General features: G+C 36.6%; 5 protein-coding genes across 7 annotated transcripts; 1 reads left to right on the top strand and 4 right to left on the bottom strand.

The window, feature by feature from the left end:
• Positions 1 to 111: 111 nt before the first annotated feature.
• trpv6 (transient receptor potential cation channel, subfamily V, member 6) lies at positions 112 to 9,540 on the top strand. The gene is made up of 16 exons (XM_077720497.1): positions 112 to 287; positions 745 to 842; positions 918 to 1,040; positions 1,105 to 1,245; positions 1,708 to 1,806; positions 1,907 to 2,082; positions 2,152 to 2,298; positions 2,811 to 2,890; positions 2,981 to 3,116; positions 3,222 to 3,308; positions 4,088 to 4,164; positions 4,241 to 4,406; positions 4,627 to 4,693; positions 7,524 to 7,792; positions 8,040 to 8,146; positions 8,780 to 9,540. Exons 1-16 carry the CDS (start codon positions 157 to 159, stop codon positions 9,024 to 9,026), a joined length of 2,151 nt encoding a protein of 716 aa, XP_077576623.1. The 5' UTR covers positions 112 to 156; the 3' UTR covers positions 9,027 to 9,540.
• On the bottom strand, positions 9,147 to 15,066 carry LOC144199105 (C-type lectin 9a-like). Its single transcript, XM_077720500.1, has 10 exons — positions 14,913 to 15,066; positions 13,995 to 14,154; positions 13,672 to 13,822; positions 12,752 to 12,895; positions 12,564 to 12,647; positions 11,686 to 11,790; positions 11,446 to 11,529; positions 10,761 to 10,900; positions 10,024 to 10,127; positions 9,147 to 9,912 (listed from the first exon to the last, which is right to left on the bottom strand). The coding sequence occupies exons 4-10, from the start codon at positions 12,804 to 12,806 to the stop codon at positions 9,762 to 9,764; spliced, it is 723 nt and encodes a 240-aa protein (XP_077576626.1). The 5' UTR covers positions 12,807 to 12,895; positions 13,672 to 13,822; positions 13,995 to 14,154; positions 14,913 to 15,066; the 3' UTR covers positions 9,147 to 9,761.
• Positions 15,064 to 17,246, bottom strand: LOC144199106 (C-type lectin domain family 4 member G-like). 2 transcript variants are annotated; one of them, XM_077720502.1, is made up of 7 exons: positions 17,012 to 17,246; positions 16,766 to 16,843; positions 16,160 to 16,258; positions 15,962 to 16,015; positions 15,744 to 15,895; positions 15,573 to 15,649; positions 15,064 to 15,492 (listed from the first exon to the last, which is right to left on the bottom strand). In XM_077720502.1, the coding sequence occupies exons 1-7, from the start codon at positions 17,115 to 17,117 to the stop codon at positions 15,372 to 15,374; spliced, it is 687 nt and encodes a 228-aa protein (XP_077576628.1). In that variant the 5' UTR covers positions 17,118 to 17,246; the 3' UTR covers positions 15,064 to 15,371. The 2 variants fall into 2 exon arrangements, with proteins under 2 accessions (XP_077576628.1, XP_077576629.1); XM_077720503.1 differs by having other exon boundaries at positions 15,744 to 15,871.
• Positions 17,247 to 17,450: 204 nt separating this feature from the next.
• Positions 17,451 to 21,053, bottom strand: LOC144199104 (early activation antigen CD69-like). 2 transcript variants are annotated; one of them, XM_077720498.1, is made up of 8 exons: positions 20,915 to 21,053; positions 20,705 to 20,847; positions 20,427 to 20,507; positions 19,647 to 19,754; positions 19,037 to 19,141; positions 18,811 to 18,962; positions 18,630 to 18,730; positions 17,451 to 18,529 (listed from the first exon to the last, which is right to left on the bottom strand). In XM_077720498.1, the coding sequence occupies exons 2-8, from the start codon at positions 20,811 to 20,813 to the stop codon at positions 18,403 to 18,405; spliced, it is 783 nt and encodes a 260-aa protein (XP_077576624.1). In that variant the 5' UTR covers positions 20,814 to 20,847; positions 20,915 to 21,053; the 3' UTR covers positions 17,451 to 18,402. The 2 variants fall into 2 exon arrangements, with proteins under 2 accessions (XP_077576624.1, XP_077576625.1); XM_077720499.1 differs by having other exon boundaries at positions 20,705 to 21,046.
• A 35-nt stretch (positions 21,054 to 21,088) lies between these two features.
• LOC144199898 (gamma-aminobutyric acid receptor-associated protein-like 1) lies at positions 21,089 to 24,175 on the bottom strand. The gene is made up of 5 exons (XM_077721791.1): positions 23,981 to 24,175; positions 22,705 to 22,794; positions 22,537 to 22,615; positions 22,133 to 22,251; positions 21,089 to 21,482 (listed from the first exon to the last, which is right to left on the bottom strand). Exons 2-5 carry the CDS (start codon positions 22,792 to 22,794, stop codon positions 21,417 to 21,419), a joined length of 354 nt encoding a protein of 117 aa, XP_077577917.1. The 5' UTR covers positions 23,981 to 24,175; the 3' UTR covers positions 21,089 to 21,416.
• Between the last annotated feature and the right edge of the window lie 150 nt (positions 24,176 to 24,325).

The following is a 24,325-nucleotide window of genomic DNA, read 5'->3' as shown; positions in this document are numbered from 1 at the left end:
ACCGAAAAATGCACAATGTCCCGTCATGATGCCGCAGAATTTGCCATGGCGGTGGTCGAACTTGTCTCCTCCCTCCCTCATAGCGGCGGCATATAAAACCAATTTCAGCTCTCTTTCTTGGACTTTGGTGGGATTTTTATCCAAGGTTGGACATCCATGTCTCCCGCGCTGGCTAGGTCGGCTCCCAGCGAGCTCAACCATTGGTGGAGTCAGCTAAAGTTTCGCTTTCAGCACAAGAAAGGATGGAACGAGATGTTGGATGAAACCTTTCTGCTGCACACCAAATGGTAACAAATTCGCTTTAAGACGCCATTGGACGCAAAATCTGTCTTTCATTATTCTGTTGTTGGATGGTTCTCTGCCATTATTTGATTTTTATGATATTATTCCATTTTCTTCCACAATTATTTGGTTATTCAAGACTACTTTTCCAATGACTCTATTGAATGTGTCTATTTGTAATGACTTGTTTTTTTATCATTTATCATTATTTGTCTTTCTCGCTAATATTTTTCGCACTTTTCCAATTATGGATTCAAATATTCCTCATTCATTTATTTTCCTGATCATTCTTATCTCATTAGTCTTCAATTTTACCCAATTTGTTGTCGATTGTTCGATTATTTTGGCATAATTCTTTAGCATTTATTATTTGAAGACATTTTCACAATTGTCGATTTGTCCCAATTGGTTTCTATTAAGAAATCCCGAATTATTATGACCTGAACATGACCTGCCTTCCAGTACCAACGACATTCCTCTATTCTACGCGGCGAAGAAGAACAGCACGGGTTGCATCAAGAAGTTACTGGGATGCTCTTCCACCAACATCTTCGAGAGAGGTCAACCTGTCAAACTCCGCCTTTAACTTCCCATCTCTTATCCAATCAAACATGAGCATACCCTATTTCCTCCAGGCTCCCTTGGGGAGACGGCGCTCCACGTTGCCGCCATGAACGACAACCTGGACGCCGCCGTTGCGTTGATGGACGGCGCCCCGGAGCTAGTCAATGAGCCCATGACCTCTGACCTTTTCCAAGGTTAACATAAATGAATATAATGGGAAAATATATGACAATTGGCTGCATTTGACTTTTTTTTCAGGTGTTACGCCTCTCCACATTGCTGTGGTTAATCAGAACTTGTATTTGGTCCATCAACTGGTTAGTCACGGGGCAGATGTAGCCACACCCAGAGTTACGGGCCTCTACTTTCGGAAAAGAATTGGCGGATTATTATATTACGGTGAGTAAAATCTCTTCTTTACTGTGATATTCGATACCAATCAATGTTTTTGTTCTTCTACTAGATACCACAATAATAATAATAATAATAATAATAATAGTCGGACATAGGCTTTGTCATCATCATTGACTTGACAAAATCCTAATTGTCATCAACACATTCTTCTCTACGAATTCTTCATAAAAAAATGATGTCACAATAAATGTTTTTAGATTTTCTTAAAAATATTTTTTAGATTAAAACTTTATTTCATCCTGTTTCGGAGAAATTTCCTTGGTTGCAGTAGCAAAACAATAGCAGTACAGACACAGAAGACATTGTAGACCTAGTTAAAAAAATGGAGCCACACTCAGAATAGGGCAACTCTAGTGACACAAAAGTTTACTTACAGTATGAAAAATCAGAGCCATATTTGTATTGAAATGGAAATTTGTTCATTTTGAACAACTATTTGGTCCTCAGGCCAACACATTCTTTCTTTTGCGGCATGTGCCGGCAACGAGGACATCATTTCTTTGATCATCGACTCCGGGGCCAGCACCCGAGTCCAAGACGACCGTGGTTTGTAAAATCTTCAAAATACAAAACCTTATTATCCATGCAAGTATTCTTCATCCCAATGACTACTCTTCAACTCCCTTGCATTTTTCACCGTTCAAAGGTAACACGGTCCTCCACGTTTTGGTGCTACAACCCAACAAGACCACCGCGTGCCAAGCCATGGACCTCATAATGGCCCGCGATGCTGAGCTTGACCATCCCGTACCATTGGACATGGTTCCCAACTCCCGAGGCCTGACTCCTTTCAAATTGGCGGCCAAAGAGGGCAACACAGTAGTAAGCACGTTGTAGCGTATTGTGTCTTTGTGACTTCATGCCACTCATGTTTACCTTTTCTCAACTTAGGCTTTTCAGCACCTGGTTAACAAGAGACGTCTAGTTCAGTGGAGTTTGGGACCTTTGACCTCTCACCTCTACGACCTGAGCGAGATCGACTCGTGGGCTGACAACATGTCGGTGCTGGAGCTTATCGTGGGAAGCCCGCAGAAAGAGGTTGGACGACACATTAATATGACATTTTTTATTTTTTAAGGTGATAGAGACTTTGGAGTACTTTCTATTTTTTAATCTGATCATACTGACTTTAAAAATGAACTTACTTGGTTAATTCTTTCTAATTTCCAGGTTCTAAACTGTCTATTAACCTAGCAATATTCAAATTTATACATTTATCACATGACCACACCCTATTTTGCCATTTTTTTTTCACATTACCGCCATGCAAATGCTACCTTTTTGTTTACAAAATCTTCCAACAAAAAGCTCCTCCTCCATAGCAATATTTTGTACCAAAAAAAATCCAAAACATCAACTATGGCTGGCTCTTGAGGTGACTGTAGTTCCCTTCAAAAAGATTGCATTAAGCTTATAAACATCTCTGTCCGTACTTGGAACTCAATACCATATATATACATATATAAATATGTTCATTAATATGTGTTGTCCCTTATTAAATACATCAATCATTGAAAATGTCCCCACAAGAACTATATTTTGATCTCCAGGCTAGAAGAATACTAGAGTTGACCCCCGTCAGACAACTTGTCAGCCTCAAGTGGAACCTTTATGGGAAACATTACTTCAGGTATACTTCAAAAGCTCATGTAAAAACTACACATTGAGCTATTATTTCTCATCCTACTTATTTTTTTTTCCTTTCTATTTTTTCATCCAGACTCCTGATGGTTTTTTATCTCCTCTACATCGGAATGTTCACACTCTGTTGCTCATATCGACCCTTAAAGGACATTCCGGAGAACTATACGTCGTCAGATATGGACAAAACAATCCGAATCCAGAAAACGCTACGTGTGCGTTAACAGCTAAAAAAATACTTCTTATGAGCATCTGTCTCATTTGGGTCAATTCTTTGCTATTGATATTAATATTCTAATAAATGTTTGTATTTTCTTCAGGAAAGTTATGTGACGCATGAGGACAGGTTGCGTCTGGGAGGAGAGATTCTGAGTGTCCTTGGAGCTTTGGTCATCTTAGTACTGGAGGTATGGCTGTTGTGTATTTAGCAATTAAATCGGGGTTGTTAAATTCATTTCAGATCAAATTTCGGCCTGAAAAGTTAGCTTACTCGCTATGATTGACAGGGCTAAATGTCCAATTAGTTTTGACTGGGAGGGGAAAATTATGTGACTTGTTTAATAGTCATTCAGACTACTGATGATCTGTTCGGTAACCTCAGTGTCAGTCTGCAGATGGACCTTGTGGACTTTCTGTGTGGCTCCAGGTTTTTTAACTAGGTCTACAATGTCTTGTGTGTCTTATACATGCCTTGCTACTGAAACCAAGAAAAAAATCCTGAATAAGGCTTTTTAAAAAAATAAAAATGACTGTGTATAGTAAGGCTTTAAAATAAATTACCATGTATAGTAAGGCTTTTAAAAAATAATGATAATAAATTACCAACTGTATAAGTAAGGTTTAAAAAAAGACATGTATAGTAAGGCTTTTTTTTTTTAAAAATATAAGAATAAATTACCATGTATAAGTAAAAAAGACCACGTATAGTAAGGCGAGAAAAATAAGATCATGTATAATAAGGCTTTTTTTTAAAGAGCATGTATAGTGTAAGGATTTTCTTTAAAAAAAATATATATATCATGTCCAGCAAGGCTATTATTAGTCTTGGCTTACTTAACTTTAAAACTTCTTAACTACTGAGAGACTATGTGGCTCCAGTTTTTTGAACTAGGTCTACAATGTCTTGTGTCTGTCTTGCAACTGTTTTTCACACAAACACGGGCATTTTTACTGTTGCCTAAATCAGATCCCTGACATCCTGAGGGTGGGAGCTAAACGCTACTTTGGTCAAACGGCAATGGGTGGCCCCTTCCACGTCATTCTGTAAGTTTGTGAAATCACAGTTAAAGATGGCTATAAATGTTGTCAAGACACGGTTCAATTTTTGTTTCTGTTGCAGTGTGAGCTACGCGTGCCTCGTGGTGCTGCTGTGTATATTCCGAGCGTGCGGTGTACAGGGCGAGGCCGAGGTCATGGCGGTCTGTTTGGTGCTGGGATGGACCAATGTCACCTTCTTTGCACGTGGTTTCGAAATGCTTGGACCCTACGTCATCATGATCCAGAAGGTATTCATTCATTCCCATAAAGTAAGGCTGTCATTGATCTTTGGAATTCAGTGTTGTTGTTTTTTGTGTCGGAAAAATTAAGTTAAGTTAAGAAAACCATTGTTGTTAGGTTTTTTTTTATCCAGAGAAAGCGTTTAGACTGAAATTTTGTTTTTTTACTTGCCATACTTCATTTTATTGTTAACTTGAGCGAACTTTTTTGCTTGTTTTTTTTCCCCAGATCATATTTGGGGACCTGACAAAGTTTATGTGGCTGAGTGTCATTGTGCTTCTTGGTTTTTCAACTTGTAAGTATATTCACTCTCCATCTTATGTATCTTATTACACACTTACATTTTATTATAAATATCAGTGTTTTGCTATGTAACAAAAGGGTCTAATTTGTTGATTTTTGTGATATATATATATATATATATATATATATATATATATATATATATATATATATATATATATATATATATATATATATATATATATATATATATATATATATATATATATATATATATATATATATATATATATATATATATTTTTTTTTTTAAGAAAAAAGCCTTACTATACTATGTCGTTTTTTTAAGAAAAAAGCCTTACTATACTGTGTGTTTTTTTAAGAAAAAAGCCTTACTATACTATGTCGTTTTTGAAGAGAAAAAAGCCTTATTATACTATGTCGTTTTTTTCAGAAAAAAGCCTTACTATACTATGTCGTTTTTTTAAGAAAAAAGCCTTACTATACTATGTCGTTTTTTTTAAGAAAAAAGCCTTACTATACTATGTCATTTTTTAAAGAAAAAAGCCTTACTATACTATGTCGTTTTTTTAAGAAAAAAGCCTTACTATACTATGTCGTTTTTGAAGAAAAAAAGCCTTACTATACTATGTCGTTTTTGAAGAGAAAAAGCCTTACTATACTATGTCGTTTTTTTTAAGAAAAAAGCCTTACTACACTGTCGTTTTTTTAAGAAAAAAGCCTTACTATACTGTGTCGTTTTTTAAAGAAAAAAGCCTTACTATACTACGTCGTTTTCTGAAGAGAAAAAGCCTTACTATACTATGTCGTTTTTTCAAGAAAAAAGCCTTACTATACTATGTCGTTTTCTGAAGAGAAAAAGCCTTACTATACTATGTCGTTTTATTAAGAAAAAAGCCTTACTATACTATGTCGTTTTTTAAAGAAAAAAGCCTTACTATACTATGCCGTTTTTGAAGAGAAAAAAGCCTTACTATACTAAGTCGTTTTTTTAAAGAATAAAAAGCCTTACTATACTATGTCGTTTTTAAAGGAAAAAAGCCTTACTCTAATATGTCGTTTTTTAAGACAAAAACCCTTACTATACTATGTCGTTTTTTAAAGAAAAAAGCCTTACTATACTATGTCGTTTTTTTAAGAAAAAAGCCTTACTATACTATGTCGTTTTTGAAGAGAAAAAAGCCTTACTATACTATGTCGTTTTTTAAGAAAAAAAGCCTTACTATACTATGTCGTTTTTTAAAGAAAAAAGCCTTACTATACTATGTCGTTTTTTCAAGAAAAAAGCCTTACTATACTATGTCGTTTTTGAAGAGAAAAAGCCTTACTATACTATGTCGTTTTTTAAAGAAAAAAGCCTTACTATACTATGTCGTTTTTTTAAGAAAAAAGCCTTACTATACTATGTCGTTTTTGAAGAGAAAAAGCCTTACTATACTATGTCGTTTTTTTAAGAAAAAAGCCTTACTATACTATGTCGTTTTTGAAGAGAAAAAGCCTTACTATACTATGTCGTTTTCTGAAGAGAAAAAGCCTTACTATACTATGTCGTTTTTTTTTAAGAAAAACGCCTTACTATACTATGTCATTTTTGAAGAGAAAAAAGCCTTACTATACTATGTCGTTTTTTAAAGAAAAAAGCCTTACTATACTGTCGTTTTTGAAGAGAAAAAAGCCGTACTATACTATGTCGTTTATTAAGAAAAAAGCCTTACTATACTATGTCGTTTTCTGAAGAGAAAAAGCCTTACTATACTATGTCGTTTTCTGAAGAGAAAAAGCCTTACTATACTATGTCGTTTTTTTTAAGAAAAAAGCCTTACTATACTGTCGTTTTTGAAGAGAAAAAAGCCGTACTATACTATGTCGTTTATTAAGAAAAAAGCCTTACTATACTATGTCGTTTTCTGAAGAGAAAAAGCCTTACTATACTATGTCGTTTTCTGAAGAGAAAAAGCCTTACTATACTATGTCGTTTTTTTTAAGAAAAAAGCCTTACTATACTATGTCGTTTTTTTAAAGAAAAAAGCCTTACTATACTATGTCGTTTTTGAAGAAAAAAAGCCTTACTATACTATGTCGTTTTTGAAGAGAAAAAAGCCGTACTATACTATGTCGTTTCTTTAAGAAAAAAGCCTTACTATACTATGTTGTTTTTTAAGAAAAAAGCCTTACTATACTATGTCGTTTTTTTAAAGAAAAAAGCCTTACTATACTATGTCGTTTTTGAAGAAAAAAAGCCTTACTATACTATGTCGTTTTTGAAGAGAAAAAAGCCGTACTATACTATGTCGTTTCTTTAAGAAAAAAGCCTTACTATACAATGTCGTTTTTTTTTAAGAAAAAAGCCTTACTATACTATGTTGTTTTTTAAGAAAAAAGCCTTACTATACTATGTTGTTTTTTTAAGATAAAAGGCTTACTATACTATGTCAATTTTGAAGAGAAAAAGCCTTACTATACTCTAGGGGTGGCCAACCAGTCAGAGACCAAGAGCCACATTTTTTACTGTGTTACCGCAAAGAGCCTCATCACACACATACCTTTGCTCAGCCAGATTTATTGTAAATGTCACACACCAGCATAGTAATGACATAAATTGACTCCTACAGTACCTCCTACTTGTACTTGTATATATGTACATGTACATATATATATATATATAAAACGACAAAAGACCATGTATTGTAAAGCTTTTATTTATTAAAAAGAGGACCATGCATTTTCCATCACAAAAACAAAAAAGTAGACCATGTATAGTTAGTTTGACTTTTTCGTAACAAAAAAAGTCCATGCATATTACAGCCTTTATTTATTCAAATTGCAGCCAATGAGTTAAGTGTTTATCATTGACTTTCCAGCCCTATGGATGGTATACATGACTCAGGATCCCGAGTCCCTCCCTGCGTACCGTTCCTTCCCCATCACGCTCTTCTCCCAATTCGAGCTCAGCGTGGGCCTCATCGACTTGCCGGTGGACCACACCTTCACGACGCCCCCTATCGTCCACGTGCTGCACTGCGCCTTCTCCGTGGTTTCTTACATCCTTCTGCTTAACCTGCTGATCGCCATGATGAGTGATACACACTGGCGGGTGGCCCAAGAGCGGGATGAGCTTTGGACGACTCAGGTAAAGTTCTCCGGGACTCATCTCCCCGTTCTCACGGGGATGGTGATCATCTTGTCGGTTAGTCGTGTCAAATTCAGTTTGGTTTGTGGGCCACATTCGAGGCAATTTGATCTTAGAACAGAACATCATCCATGTCTGGAGAAAAAACAAAATCAAAGCATTAAACAAATCTGTATGTACAGTAGGAATGACTCACAAAGTCAGGAAGAACACTTACTACTGTAGGTTTCAATCCTTTGTAATGTAGGTGGTGGCTACGACGCTGATGCTGGAGAGAAGACTGCCTCGCTGCCTTTGGCCTCGACTCGGTGTGTGCGGACTCAGCTATGGCCTGACGGAGCGCTGGTATCTTCGGTAAGACAAGTCTTTAAATTAAGAGTAGAAAAAATGGTTAAATGCTATTTTCATGATGATTAAAAGTGGAATATACGGTAGTATAAGGGATGTGTTAAGAAAGCATAATATGCAAGCAGAGAGAGAGAAATGTCATAGATTGTAATATTAAGAGAAAAGTCACAAAACTGCGAGAAAGTATACCAAATACTGCGATTTTTTGATTAAATCATGTATTTTTACATGTAATATATACAGACGTGGCTAATTTATGTGAATTAGCCAAGTGTTATGTCAAATATTTCTATCTGACTGTTTTTAGTAACTATAACTAAAAATAATAATAAAAATAGCCTAAAATACGTCATTTAGCTAAATAACCCTGCCTCTACATATTCATTAATATAATGAATAATCTTCAACATATTTAATTTTACGTACTTTCAGGTTTCAATGTGCTTGCTAATTTTAATGTTTTGACATGACACTTAAAAGTCTTAAATTTTCTCCAAAATAGACAGTGCGCCTTATATATGGAAAAAAATGGCATTCATTGAGGGTGCCACTTATAATGCGGTGCGCCATATAATCGTGAAAATACGATATTCATAAAGCATCCCAAAAAAATACTGAATGGTGTCACTTGATCCACAGAGTTGAAGACAGGAATGACCCCATGATGCAGAAGATGCGGCGATACGTTCAAATGTTGGCCAAAGAAGACGAAAAAGAGGAAAAAGAAGGATCGGAGAAGGTCGAAGTCAACCCAAAGGTTCGACCGAGAAACAGACGATCCATGGGAGGCTGGAAAATGATTCGGGAAAGCGCTTTGGGTGCAAACGTGGATGAGATGATGGACCAATCTGCGCTTGAGGACGAGCCAGACATTCACTTTGTCTAGATGGAGAAATTCTAGCATTTTTAGAATGAGGTGGGGCCACTTTTTTTCGTTTTGTTACACAGTAGAAAAGTTATTTTTGTATAGTGAAATAGCAAAATGATACGCAAAAAGACAACCAAGTAAAAGGATGAGAATTTATTGAAGCAAAATACAAGATTTACCTTTCATATATGTAGCAATTATAACTAGAGCAGGCTATACCATAGCATTAAGCTAGCATGCTAAGCTAAGTACATCAAGTTGTGGTGTAATTTACATTAATTCTCTTTGGTGAATGTTTAAAATTATGATTACAGCTCGTAGCTTCTTTAATTATAATTTTTTTAACTGCTTTTGATTCTTTAATCTTCCCAACAGATGTTTTTCAGGAAACGTATGTCAACTTAGTATAAACTATTTATCAGTGCCACATTTACGAGTGTATGGTAGCATTAGCTGTAAAATGTTCAAATTTAAACAAGTGATATCTAAGGTTTTCACTTCAATTATTCATTAAATTGTACTAATATTTCAATGTACTTTGTCAGAATAGTTTTTTTTGGGAAGTACTTCATTTTGTCAATATCTTAGCCGAAATTTCCTCACTTTAAACCTATAAAAGTTACGCTTGTCACTAATTAACTAACAAAAAGATCCATTTTGACTGGGACCAATGGGACCATTCATTGGTTTCTCCCAATCAAAATTGATTGGACGTCGATAGCATGATAAGATAAGAGCTCACAGCTAACCCTCCTAGTTGTAAATACATTTTAGCTCAATCTGACAGATGAAGTAGTTGACCTGGTTGCAATCATGTGGCTTCCAGTTTGCTATGCCAGACCAGTAGTTTTCCAAAATAAAACAATCGCCAGGTATGTCTCCATCACCATAATGGCGGCTAAAACTGCAAATTTAAAAAAAGTAAAATATAAAATAAGTTTTGAAGGATTCGCATTTGTTGGTATAGTTTTTTTTTTCGATCTATAGTCCAAAAACTACAGTATTTGTTACATACCGTACGTTCTCCTCACGTGTGCCGTCGCTCCATATATATGAATTCCGGGATGTTTGCAGGTCGATCCAGTAGTTCACCCTTTTCCCATTTTCAGTCAGTAATTCCTAGAAAGGGAAAGTCAGGGGTGACAAATTCAAACTAAAGTATTAACATACTCATCACTCATCATTAAAGTAAAAAGCATAAAGTACAAAGTAAAGTAAAAAGGAATGTATGAATAATTATTAAAATGTCATTTAAAAAAAGATAGAAGGGCTGTAAAATACGAAAAACAAATAAGATTGGACAGAACTACTGCCACTGGCTTCCCGCGTGATGGCGCCATCTTGGGGGAAAAAATATTTGGACATAGTCGGCAGGCCCGATTTAAAAGCCAAATGGGCCGTATGTGGCCCCTGGCCCGTAGTTTAGCTCCGTTTATGGCACTGAAATATGAACATCCAAATGCCATCTTAAGCAAATTGGACATATTTCATTGTCAATAGCAGCTAAGGAGTACATTTTGAATTACTTCCATTTTAGGGTACTTGTACAGGTCACTTCAGGTAAATTTTGGATTGTTTACTATTGTTTTGAAGAACTTTCTGATATGGTCTATGTTGGTTTGTTATTCCATGATGATTTTTTTTGGGGGGGCATTTTATAGTCCCTTAAATACCCATTGGCTGCCACTGAAGGCACTGTTATGACGAATGTAATTGCAGATAAGAAATTGAAAAGTTGTGTGTGAAGACAACCTGCACTTGGTCACTTTTGATCATAGCCAGAGTTCCACCACGCTTCGTACAGTTGTTGTTGCTCTCGTTGCGGTCCAGTTGGAAATTGGAGAAGAAGAAACAGGACTGGTTCAGCCCTACCCACCCGTCAGGGCAGCGAACTACGTAAAGCAGAAGATTGTTGTGAAGAGGAGTGCAAATTACCGTATTTTCACGACTATAAGGCGCACTTAAAAGTCTTAAATTTTCTCCAAAATAGACAGTGCGCCTTATATATGGAAAAAACAGAAAACCAAAAACGAAAAACCACCACTGTCGGATATTTAAAAGAACACAAACGCCTGAACTCAAACAATACTCTTAAATATGCAGATGCCATCTTAGTTTACAAAATCTTCCATCATATAGCTCCTCCCCTACTACAAGATTTTATCCAAAAAAAATCCAAAACATAAAAAATGGCTGGCTCTAGAGGTGACTGTATAGTGAGTGCTTCATACCTGGAAGTCAATAGCAATTACCGTATTTTCACGACTATAAGGCGCACTTAAAAGTCTTCAATTTTCTCCAAAATAGACAGTGCGCCTTATAATACAGTGCGCCTTAAATATGGAAATATATCATTCATTGTGGGTGCGCCTTATAATGCCTTATAGTCATGAAAATACGGTAAATGTCATATAAGCTTCAATGGTGAGACACTTACATGGGTGTTCATTGGTCGACATCAAATCCTTGCACGGGTTGCACGTCCCCTTCATCTGGTTTATCTTGTTTTCCTGATTAATGTCTAAAATTTCAGAAAAAGGTACATATGTAAGAATATTAACATGAAAACAACCATCTATTCATACATGGAATATCAGGGGAAGAAATATGTATTTTAAATAGTTTAAAGAGAAATTATAATTAGAACCATTCAAGGTCTTTTCCAGGCAAAACTCACTTTTTGCACAAAGTACAATGGCAGCCACCAGAAGCACTGAACAGAGAATGCTCAGGATCACGCATGCAATTTTGTATGGGATCACAGTATCTTGGGAACTTTTATCTGGAAGAAAAAAAAACATTTCGATAGATTAGTTTCATGCATAAATTATGATGTATTTTTAACCCGTTTACAGCATTCATAAGCCATTCGCTGCTATTCGCGGCACTAGTCCAATTACTTTTGTTCGCATATACCGTATTTTCACGACTATAAGGCGCACTTAAGTCTTAAAATTTCTCTAAAATAGACAGGGCACCTTATAATCCAATGCGCCTTATATATGGAAATATATACTAGTACGAGCATACTGTAAGTGAATGGCATTTCTTAACCTGAAAAGATAGAAATGCAAAACATTACACACAAAAACTTAAAACCGGTCTACACCATCTGTGAAAATTTGAGGACATTTTAACAAAAATTGTCCAAATTATTAGCTTAAATGGGGTCAAACATTTTGGAACACCCTTTATATTAAATGTCAATGTGTACGTTGAATAAAATCCCACAACTTCTGTTTTTTGGTTCAAGTTAATCTTCTCATCAAAGAAACTTGAGTCATTTTCTTATAAAGCTAGTCATCATGCTGAGTACATAAGCAGTTTGAGGAAGAGACGACCAAAAATGTCCTTTTTTGGAAATTATTTCGAATTAGTACGGCCCGGTGGAGCTAGTGGTTAGCATGTTGGCCTCACAGCTCTGGGGTCCTGGGTTCAAATCCACCTGTGTAGATTTTGTGTGTTCCTAGAGTCAGCTGTGATAAGCTCCAGCACCCCCTGTCACCCTAATGAGGATGAAAGTGGTTAAAAAAAATGAGATATTATTTCTAGTACCTGTTTTTGCAATGTTTGAATAGATATCTTCAGATGGCTTGTGCAGACCAGCATAGTGACTTGATTCAGCTTCTGTTTCTTTATCTAAACCAAAAAAACATTTTTTGTCAAGACAAGAATAAAGCATTCTTTCATTTATATATAATGTGTGTTGTTAGGAGGATATGCAAAACATAATATCTGCTTACCTTGGGGTCGATCTGCAAGTGCATACAGATCCTCTTCATCTTTATTTTCCAGCATGACTTCTTTACTTCCAAATTTTTTATTTTCTTTCTTTTCTTTGGTTAACTTTCAGTTTCTGGGGATGAAAAGTGATGTCATCTGTTGTCCTGTCAAAATATGCCGAGACAAAGTTTTTACCTTGAAGAATGTACTGAAATAAAAGACAGGAGAGTGACCAATCTCTGGCTTCTATGTTAAATACTACTTCCCCTTATTTAAATTCTTTATCTAATATCTGGACTTCCTGTAACTATTGGGTAAAATTTAGGGGCAACGTGTGACAGAATATACAAAAATAACAGCACGTATTCTCATGCTTTTATCAATTTAACAAGCTCAAATAAAAAAAAAATGAAATTTAATAAACAGTGTCAAATCATCAAGTATTGCTTTGTTTACAAAAATAAAACTGACGGGCTGGTTATTAAATAAACTATCACTTTTCATTTTTTTTGTTTGCCATTTAAGGAGTCACTTTCAATGCCTGTTCTTTTCACTTCTCATTATAAAAATACGTATAAAACGTACAAGTTGACAGGTATGCTGTTTTATAGCATCAAAACTCACCATCTTTTCCACTTTCAATGTGACGGGACAATGTGGGCGTGGTTACGCCTACTGTCAACGTGGTGTGTTATATAGGCGCATGCGCAGTAACTTCCTTTTCGAACGCTTTTCCCACCTAATACACGCCAACGAGGTAAGAAATCGAGCAAGTCACTGGCCTAAATGCGTTTTTATCATGTGATCGGGAGATTTTTCAGCAATTAGTTGAGCCCAAAACGCCAACAAATCTCTTAGTTTAATGCCAGGTTTAACACACCGTCGACAATTTAAGTATGGGCTTCTTTTCTCGATCGGCTTTGTGCCACGGGTTACTTACTAGTCAGCATTAGTGTTGGCGTCACGATTTGACTTAAAAAAAGCATGTTCTCCGTTTTCTCTCCATTATTTAGTCGTGTAGCAAGCTGCTCCTTTCTGGTCGTTTTGGCCACATTCTTGATGTTTCCCAGCAGTCTATGCTCGCTGAGTGACTGAAACACACAATGGAATGATTTCTTTTTAAACAAAGAGCGATCTGTAACGCAATGTCACCAATTTGTTTGCAAACATTTTGCTGTTTGCATACACATAGGGGGTACTTCGCGTCAAAAATCACTCTTAAGACAAGAACTGGGGGTTCGAAATCCCCAAATGACAACGTACCAAATGTGCAGCATCGTTCTGTGAGAAGTTTGGCAGGATTTAGTCGGCAAATCGTCACTTTTGAGCTGCTTTCCAGTGCACGCATGCCAGTCCTCCATCCTGGCTCATCAGCCATTTTGGGGTTTGACGTCGGCTATTTGAACTGTGGCCTCGGCCACGCCTATTAAAAAAGGACACATAAAAAAATATATATATTTCATAATAACGTGCATTAGTCAGTGTATGTTTTTGTGGAGGGGCTGTACATGCTTTTTGGTTGGACTTTAATACTTAAATACATTGTTTTCATAATAACATGCATACTTAAAAAAATACATTGTATTCATCGTAACGTATGTGGCGGAAGCTGTAAATACTTTTTGATTGGGCTTGAATCCTTTAAAATACAGTAGTATTGCACATCATGGACATTGTGATGACATGCACTTTGGTGTTTGTTTTTTACTTCTAGACATTTAAATGATACTTCATACCTGTCAACCTCTGCCGATAACTGCCCTTATAAATGATTATGATTCCCCGTACAAAAAAAACCGTACAAACACCGTACGAAGCATGTTTACTCGCGGTAACTCGTTTCTTACTATGTGGCTCCTCCATGCTTGCTTCCACCATATTTACTCTATGTATATCTACGCATGCGCATGTCATCCTTTAACGATATTGCCGTACGCGCCGCTAAAAAATACATACGATTGAGGATAATTTTTGCTGGTATACCGTGACACTAGTAACGATCGATGACAGTAGCGTCGTTGGCTACCAGCCTACGAGACTATCTGGATTTCAGCCAAAACGGTCTTGTTGAGATCGGTTTTCCTAAATACTGGCGATTTAAATAAAACAAAATTCCCCGTACAAAAGTCGCTGTACGGCGTACATGATTTGAAATGGTAAAAAAACGTATAAAATACGTACGTGTAAAACGTACAAGTTGATAGGTACGTCTGCCACAACCCGGTCCTTTCGCCATGATAAAAGTTTGTCAGCAGCTCCATCGAACCGTTAGCTACATTGCTAACCTGCAAATCAGAGGCAGCTGCGCATGACGCGTAAAGAACGTAGCCAATCAATGTCGTTAACATTTACTCAAGCAGCGGAAGTAAACACACGTGACATAAACCGTATCATCTTATTGGCTGGACACAGTGTTAGTCATAATTTTATCCGTAATTATTGTTTTCAGTCGTTTATCAGTGACAGGCTCCCACTCTCTGAGTTGCGTTCCAAAATAGCAAATAAAAAAAAGTGTTTATTTATTTTTTTGACAATTCATGTTGAATTTTATTGTATGCGCCGCAAATGTTTGCTGTGCGCCAACACGCTTAAAGTGCGCAATTGCGCATGCGCAAAGTTTCGAGGGAACATTATTCAGAATCATTTCTCACAGATGAAATACTGGTTGTTCAAACACTCGGCCATAAACCAGTTGCTGTCCGCGGGTTCACTGCTGTTCAGAAAAACACAATATCCGTTTGACTGCTTTGGGCTCCAGTAACTGTAAAAGAACAATAATAATAATTATAAATCAGTTTTGAAAGCTTCCCAATTCTACAGGTTGAAGACAAAAAATCCTACCCAGGCGGACGCTCATCACCGCGGGTTCTCAACCTGAGCCAGTATGTCCAGCCTTTGCCATTTTCGGTCAGAAAGTTCTAGAATGGAGTCCCATCAATGGCATAAGCAATCGATAGTTCATCCGTGATGTGGAAAAAGTACAAGGAGAGCAAAGTTGGCCGTGAGGGCTACCTGGACATCGTCAGTATGAATGGACACCAGGGAGCTGCCTTTTCGCTCACAGTGCTCTGTGCTCTGAAAAGAGTTCAGGGTGAACGTGGAGAGGTAGTAACAGGATAGGTACAGTCTCACCCAACCATCTGGGCACAATGGGCAGCAGGTGCCTATGTAAAGTGGAACAGTGGCCATATTTAATGTCTAGTTCTGATGCAATGGCTATTTCCACTTACATTGGTTTTTATCTTGAGACGGAGAAGTTATCTGCTGATACCTATCGTATTCCCCTAGAAGAAGGAGGGAATGAGTATACAGTACAGTACTTCACCTGCAACATTTTGTACGAAAAAAATCCAATACATCAAGAAGGGCTGGCTCTAGAGGTGACTGTGTAGTTCCCTTAAAAAAAAAAAACCTTTGTGGAGACTCACTTGTCGCAACAACCACGATGGCGACCAGCATTGCCAAACAGCTCACGCTCAGGATAATGCATAGGATGCGTAAAGACATTTTGCATTGGGCTTTTTTCTCTGATGGGAGACAAATACATTAGTTGGAGTGGAGGACAAAATGATTTCAGATTAGGTTGCCAAACACAGTTGGGTTTGCGGGACACATTAATATCATTAACAATGTACATGTTTGAGTTGTAAGATACAATTAAAGTATCAAAATATATGGATATGTAGAGATTACATGTGTAAGAAATATGGTTTATATAAAATGGTAAATTTAAGAAAAGAGCTACCTATTAATCTGCAAAAAAATAGGTGCAAAACATGATTCGACAACTTCTGCTATTTTTCATCTTGTAATCTGATGATCTTTTTTTCAAGAAAACTGAGTTTTATAAACCGGAACAGTCACACCATACAATCATTTCTATATAGTTTTTTCCCCCCCAAAAAATAATTTTATTTTTTCTCTTTCTCCCGAGTTTGACATTCAACCAAAATTCGATTCTTATGACGGTAATCAAACCAGTTGAATTATGGAATATATTTGAAAGTGATAAAATGCAATTGAGTCTATAATACCTGTTTCAGAAATGCTGGCATAGATATCCTCAGGTGGCTTTGCTAATCCAGAATAGTAACTTGGTCCAGCTGCTTCTTCTGTATCCAAAGCAAAAATTAAAATGACTCATTTTAGTTGATGCAACAGTTGATTTCCAAGCACTAAAAGTCCATTCCATTCTTGTTTGTTAGGGAAAAAAATGATAATAACCAGGTCAAACCTTCATTCAAATTCAATTTGTCACTAAAATGAATGTTTTTACTTACCATATGGACCTTCCGTAAGTAAACACGGATTATTTTCTCCATTAACCTCATCTGCATTTTCTTCTTTATTTGGTATATTTTTTGTGTGGATCTTTTGCATATCCATTATTTCTTTTTTTCCCCCTAGGGCTATCTTTCTCTTACCAGTACTCAACGGGGACAAAGGACTATTAAAATGGGAAGGAAGACAAGTTTTTACCTCAAATTTGTCCAATCAGAGCTAAAAAAAAATTGCAGAAGTATCTTGTATTTAAATTTTTGACTTAATATTTCCCCTTATTTCGATTCTCTATCTAAGAAGAAAAAAATTCTGCATTGTTAGGCTTTTAACAACTTTATTAGTCACAAAAAGTGCATGATTGCTCTATGTATTTATAAAAAGAAATCTCAAAACCAGGACCAAGCCATCATAGCATTTGCCATATTATCCGGACTATAAGTCGCACTTTTTTTTATAGTTTGGCTGGGCCTGCAACTAATATCTTTTTTTTTCACTCTGACCAATGACGGATTGTTTTTTTTTTTTAGGCTAAAATTATCTAAAAAATAAAAAGTTTACTTGTACTAACGAATTGCCCAGTAGTTTTTTATTATTTTATTGTTACTTTGACATGTTTTTTCTTGGTTTCTAATCAAATAAAGAAATAGATTCCCCCAAAAAATGCTACATGTATTCCAGTACAACTTTCTTTTCCTTTTCATTGTGCATTGTTAGGCTATTGCGACTTTAAGTCTGAAAATATGGTATGTTACAGTCAAATGAGTATGCAGTAATTGCGTATCAAAAGGAAACAAAAATTAATCTATTTTCAAAAGACATGTTCTCAGCGTCACCTGATGGTGCAGTGGTTCTTTCGCACGACTTTGCGTTCCCATTCAACTACGGAAACAAGTTAACCACTCCCCAACTGGGCTGCGTAAGATAGAACGTTTCATAAAAAATGCGCAAGACAATATATATATAGTGCTACATGAAATAAGCGATACTGGTACTCAATATTCCCTCAAAGTTTTTGTTGGTCTGGGCAGAAAGACAACTTCCCTGAGTACACCGAGTACCAGTGTGAGTGACATCATCATTGCTCATTATGGGCACACCAGTATCACACCTGCCATAAGCAGGACAGGTGCATGTCAATGTTACTTCTAATTTTTCATGTAAAACATGCTGTAAAACACGAAAAAACATAAAAGTGGACAGAGCTAATGCCACTGGCTGTCGCGTAAACAGCGCCATCATTGGGGAAAGGGGTAAAGAAAATAATAATAAAGTTTGGATTCTATTTACTGCGTGCCATATGATTACTGCTGCGCAGAGAAGGCGATAATACTGCGCAATTGCGCATGTGCGCAGCTTAGAGGGAACATTGCTGGTACTGGTGAAATGTGGTTCAGATATAGATCTGACAAATAAAATAAGTATGGGAGTCACAATTTGTGTTAATCCAGTTGTTGCTACTGGGATGGCTGCTTGCCAGATAAACACAGTCACCAGAAGGTGACTTCTTCTTCCAGTAACTGCAAAGGAGAAGATAAAAGTGATTTGAAAGTTGCAGATGTTTATGTGGTATTGCCCCAAAAAGTGCATATATCTAAAATAATTTTAAAATAAACATACGTCTTGTTTAGATGACTTCCGTCGCTTAAGGTCCACTCTTCCCCTTGGCGTTGAACACCTATCCAATATTTTAAATCATTCCCCCTGTGAGTCAGAAAGTTCTGGAATAGAAAACCAACATATGTTTTGATTGACACTTTATGTGTGGTGCCAATAGAACAAAGTTAGACATGAAGACCACCTGAACTCGGTCACTTTGGATCACAGCCAAAAATCCACCGTCCTGCGAACACTTGTGCTCGCTTTCGTCCCAGCTCAAACTGGTCGTAGACAAGAAGAAACAGGAATGATCCAGTCTCACCCACCCGGGGAGGCATGTGTAACAGCAGTGAACTAAGGAAATGATATAATTTGGTGGAAAGTGGACTAAAGTACAGATGCGGTCACTTTATTGGGATGACACTTACAACGTTGGGTATCATGTTGCGTCAAAGCTTTGCACTGGTCCTTGTCGCAGGTCTCTGGAAATGAGGCGACTTGTTCCATTGGACACGCCATGGATCCGGATTTTACTAGAATTAGGGGGTGAGCGGTTGCACATTAAAAAATGACAACAATTTGGTGAGATATGTAAAGTTGGGATTTTTAAGAATATAGTTTAGAGCACATGTGTCAAAGTGGCGGACCGGGGGCCAAATCTGGCCAGCCGCATCATTTTGTGTGACCCGGGTAAGTTAATCATGAAAAAAAAAAACTTTCTGTTTTATGATCAAATTAAAATGAAGAGTATAGATGTATATTAAATTTCCTGATAGCCCCTCTTTTAAATCAATAATTGTCATGTTTTTGTCATTTTTTTCAGTTTTTAGTTCAAAAATTACTTTGTAAAATGTATTTAAAAAGCTAAATAAAACAGTTTTAGATCTATAAAAAATGGAATATATAATATTATACACACACACACAATACTTTTGAATAATCCACTTTAGCACTTCAACAATGAATCATTGCCTAGCGGCACAATGTAGGTATGTTATGCTACGTCGTGTTGTGTATTTACGTGGTGGGAAAAGTTACATTTCACAACGAGGACAATGATGACCAGCAGCAGTACAGAGGAGAGGCCGCTTACGATCAAGAATCCAACTTTGTACGACTTTGAAGTAGTTCTTTGGGCCTTTTTGCCTGACATGAGATATTTAGACATAAATTAGTTGGCATTAGTGGTGACATATTCCAAGTTCAAAATGAACGTTCAAATTTATTCTATATACCGTTCTGGTTTGTTAAGCCAGTTGATTTTGGGCAAGTCTCACACTTGAATTGCATTGAAAAAAAGAGAAATGCGTTCTACTTCAATAACTGCACTCAACTGCTAGATTTGGGTTATTTTGTTTTGTTTCTTAGGCTAAAAGTCATCAGGAAAACTGCTTTTAACTGGTTCATGTTTAGCCTCTTTTTCTCCATTTTACGATTAACTCTTCAACAAATAAATGTTTTTTCTTGTATTATGTTAATAATAAAAAAAGTATTTCCCCAAATTGCAATTTAGACTACAGTTCACACCCACCACCACCCTTTTCATTGCGAATTGACATTACTATATATTCCTGTTCAAGTTATATAGCTTGAAAAATATACATTAAAAAAACATACAATAGTGATACATATTATACACATGGAATAAGTTATAAATAATTTTCATCAATGTTCAAAGGCCTTAAGCATCAACTTTGGGTAAAGATGTTCCTTTTATCGACCCTTATACATGAAACAGTTCAAGTTCAAATATGAAATAGAATTAGAAAAATGAATTTAAAAAAGTAATAGAAATAAATATTCTGCAGTTGACTATACCTGTCTCCAAAATGTTGTCATAGATATCTTCAGGTGTGTTTTCCAGTCCGGAGTACTCACATGGTCCAGATGCTTCTTTGTCTAAAACAAATATGAAGAGTACAGTAATCCCTCAAATATCACGGATATGCGTGTTAGTAAAACTCGAGCAGGGTTTTTTTTCTGAGCCACAATAATGCCAACTAAATCTCACATGGGCAAGACCAGGTTATTTTATGTCCCAAAAAAGTGAACTTACTTGGAGGGCAATGAACAAATAGTAAATGTTTTCCACTTACTACGTGAGCCACGATCTGCCAGGACATACGCATCTTCTTCTTCATCTTTGACATTCAACTTAATTTTCCCTGCTGTCTTTTTTGGGGTTTTCTTCATCTGCATCTCCATAATTCCTTTTTCTCCTTGGCTAATTTTGGCTTTCCTTGGAAAAAATTATTCAGCCAAGATGAATGACTTTTCTGTTAAGCTCTGATAAACTTTTAACGTACCTCGACTGTGTAGAATTGGGTTGAAAAAAAAGGCGTCGGCGCGTCCAGTCGTCTTGGTCAGTTTGTTGAAGACTGAATGCTTCCCCTTTTTTTTTTTATTTGACTTTCCTGTGAAATGTGGGTAGAAGGCATGGTAAAGTGCAACACAACAAACATCAATAAAAGCGCTGCGTGTCATGTTTTTTCATTTTTATTGGCCACAAAAAAAGTCAATGATTGCATCATTTACAAAAAAAAAAACCTATGTTCATGAGATACACTCGAAAGTCGAGGGGAGACTGTTTCCTTCTCCATTACGATACTATGTTTTTTTTTTCCTGTTTTTTTTAATTTGCCATGTAAGCAGTTCACTAAATAAGTCAACATTTAATAGTAAATGAAACTGCAACTTTCATATTTTTTTCCCCACTCAGTAGAGTGATTCCTCATACAATATAGAGAATATTAAATGGCGTCTCCCCTCATTCTCGGTTTTCGTCATCCGGAACAAGCGCGCTTTTTTTCAGGCGCCGTAGACGCTTTCGTTGCTGTACGTCAGGTAGAGAAAAAGATCCTCATCGTGGTGCTCCTACAGTAGAAGAGAGATATTTTCACAACTTATCCACTACCATTCCATGTATAGTACACTACCATTCACAGAGTATGGGTTGGGGTTGTTAGTAACATTATATTACGAGCATACATGAATAGTGAAATACACTGAAGTATTGCACTTTAAATTTACATAGCCAAATTATAACTAATTTCACAAGTACAGTCATACCTCTACTTACAAATGGCTTTCAGTTTACAATTTTTTTAGAAGCAGATGAGTGACTCAAGATACGAAAAAGATCCAAGTTACAAAACCTTCCCCCTAAGGTAAATGCATTTGCTTATCCGTTATTTTATTTTGAGCATCTCTACCTTCTACAGGGCTCTCATTCAATCTCATATGATGACAATAAAAGCATTCAATTCAATTTGCTGACTCACAACAACCACTATCCATGTTTCAAGATTTTCTCGTACACACCTGTCCTCCTCGGCTAAATGCTCACCTTATTAATGATCGCAAATCCCCTTTTTAAGTGATTAAAACCGTACAAATACAACGCGGCACATATTTTCACACACACACAGGGCACACTTAAAAGTCTAAACTGTATTACAAAATGGACGGCTTTCGGCCCTGGTAGAATGAGCTAATGGCATCATCTGGTGGGGGGGGTGTCTTACCTCATAGACGACAGAAAGTGGGGAACTAGAGGGGGGTAGGGAGTTGTTGACAAAGAAGAAGAGCGCCTCCTCTGGTCTCAATGACACCCGCTGACGGATGAGGAAACACAACTGGCCCACTGTGTAGAGAGAAACAATAGATTATCTTCAGATGAGGTCATTGTTCGACATGTGTATGATTCAAGAATACATTTTGCCAAGTGACAAAGCGATACGTTTTTTTTTCTTTCTCAACCCAAACAGGACACTAATTTATTAAAATAAATAAATAAAAACAAAATTTTTGATGAACCCAGTTACTAAATTAAAAAAAAATGTAGTTAGTGCTTTACTGCCATCTTGTGGCACCTATGAGCAATTCTAAGGGATGTAAAACGTTTTTTTTTTTTTTTTTTTTTACGAACCTGTTAAATCTGAGGGCACCAAGTATTTCTTCTTATCCAAATCAGGAGCTCGTGACCTATGGGATCTTTCCACGATGATCTGTCCAATCCAGAAGAAGAAAAAATAAAATCAGCAGACTTTGTCGTCACCCGCGAAATGAAATCTGAAGTGTTTGCCGTCATGCTGACCGGAATCTTGTCAGGATGTTTTGCTCGAACGCGCTCGCCCTCCGCTCTCCTCACTTCCAGAGGCACCGAGCGTTGATACTGACTCGCCATCTGGAAGCAACCACAACAAAACAACCTTGAAGCTGACATCTGCAACTACTTTATTTATTGACCGGAAAAAGGAGAGGAGATTACGCGACCAAGTGGGGTATTCATTCATCTAGTGACGAATCACATGAAATTTGATTTTTATCTATTAAAAAAAAAGCCCCATGTGCACATTGTTTGACTTTGCGTGTCCTCACAAATCAAAACAAACAAAAACTACAAAGCAATGTGGTAAGGGATCTTACCTTGTCGTAAAAGAGCGTCTATTTTTACACCAATGTGCAAACTAGTTCATCACTTGCTATTTATAAACGATGAATTGCAGTAAAGCATTTCATGGAAAAAAATAGTGGCAAAGAAAATTCTCTTATTGTAAAAACATTCAAAAAAATCGTATATTGATCAATATTCTGTGTGATAACAACGAATAATTGACATGTTGCCATTATTTGAATTACTATATTTACAACAAAATCTCCCAAAATGTCAATGTTGGTTAAACTGCACTAAATAGATGCAGAAAAATAGAGATTTTGAACTCAGAATTCACATTTTTGTAACAATTCCAGCCCACAGTTCCAAAAAAAGCCTGTTATGATTATGATGCTATAGGATTGTACATAAAAATAATCTATGTAATTAGTTTAAAAAAAATGTTTGTGTTCATTTATAGAGATTGACATACAAAGTGTTAAATTATGTCAATGGGGTTTTTGTTAGTTTATAGTTCATACACAAACGTGCATACTCGTCAACATGCCACAATGCTCCACCTTTTAAAGGTATACACCCTCTCGTACTTAAACTGGAATATACTATGAGTTGTGTTCACGTGCAATTAAAACGTGGTTATTAAAAGGTTGATGTCGATATTCTTGAGGCTTAAAAAGAACCCTCACAGTAAACGCTGACAGGAAGAAAATGTCATCTAGAAACAATCTTTTATCGTCAATTCGCTAGGTTTTTCGCCGCGTCGTGTCAGATTGAACACAACAGCGATGACATTGCGCAACATCTAGGCCGCGTCACGAGACAGCTGTGTTTAACCTGACAATTAACTAGAATTGTTTAAACTAGACCGACATGTTTATGGCTATTTGTCCAAAACGTAAATTTAGCCTCATGTTGCTCTAAGTCTAACGTAACATGTTACAATATGGAGTCATCGTTAGCTTTGGGATACACATACCTTCAAATCCTGCCAATATACGGGTTGTCCCGAATGTCTCTTCTTCACTCTTGTGTCGTTCAATGAACTATTTCGGAAATAAATATACCGTTTGAATCAGTATTTTGTAAATCTTGTTAGACCGAGAATTTAAAAATGTCGACTGTCTTCCGCTAGGCGAAAACAACAACAAATATCTCCCAGCCAGCCCATAATATTCATGGCCAATCACAGACGCCAATATTGAGTGACAGTTGTGATGACAAATCAGAATTGAATCAGATAGAAATTGCGGTGCCTCTATTGGATTACCATCTCGGTTTTGCACCAATGAACGCCCCTGTTTTTACCGAGTAAAATGAAAAT

Source organism: Stigmatopora nigra, chromosome 7, assembly GCF_051989575.1.
Source record: "Stigmatopora nigra isolate UIUO_SnigA chromosome 7, RoL_Snig_1.1, whole genome shotgun sequence".
In the NCBI taxonomy this organism is placed as follows: domain Eukaryota; kingdom Metazoa; phylum Chordata; class Actinopteri; order Syngnathiformes; family Syngnathidae; genus Stigmatopora; species Stigmatopora nigra.
Note: the sequence above shows the minus strand (reverse complement) of the source record. Positions and strands in the feature narration are given on the sequence as shown.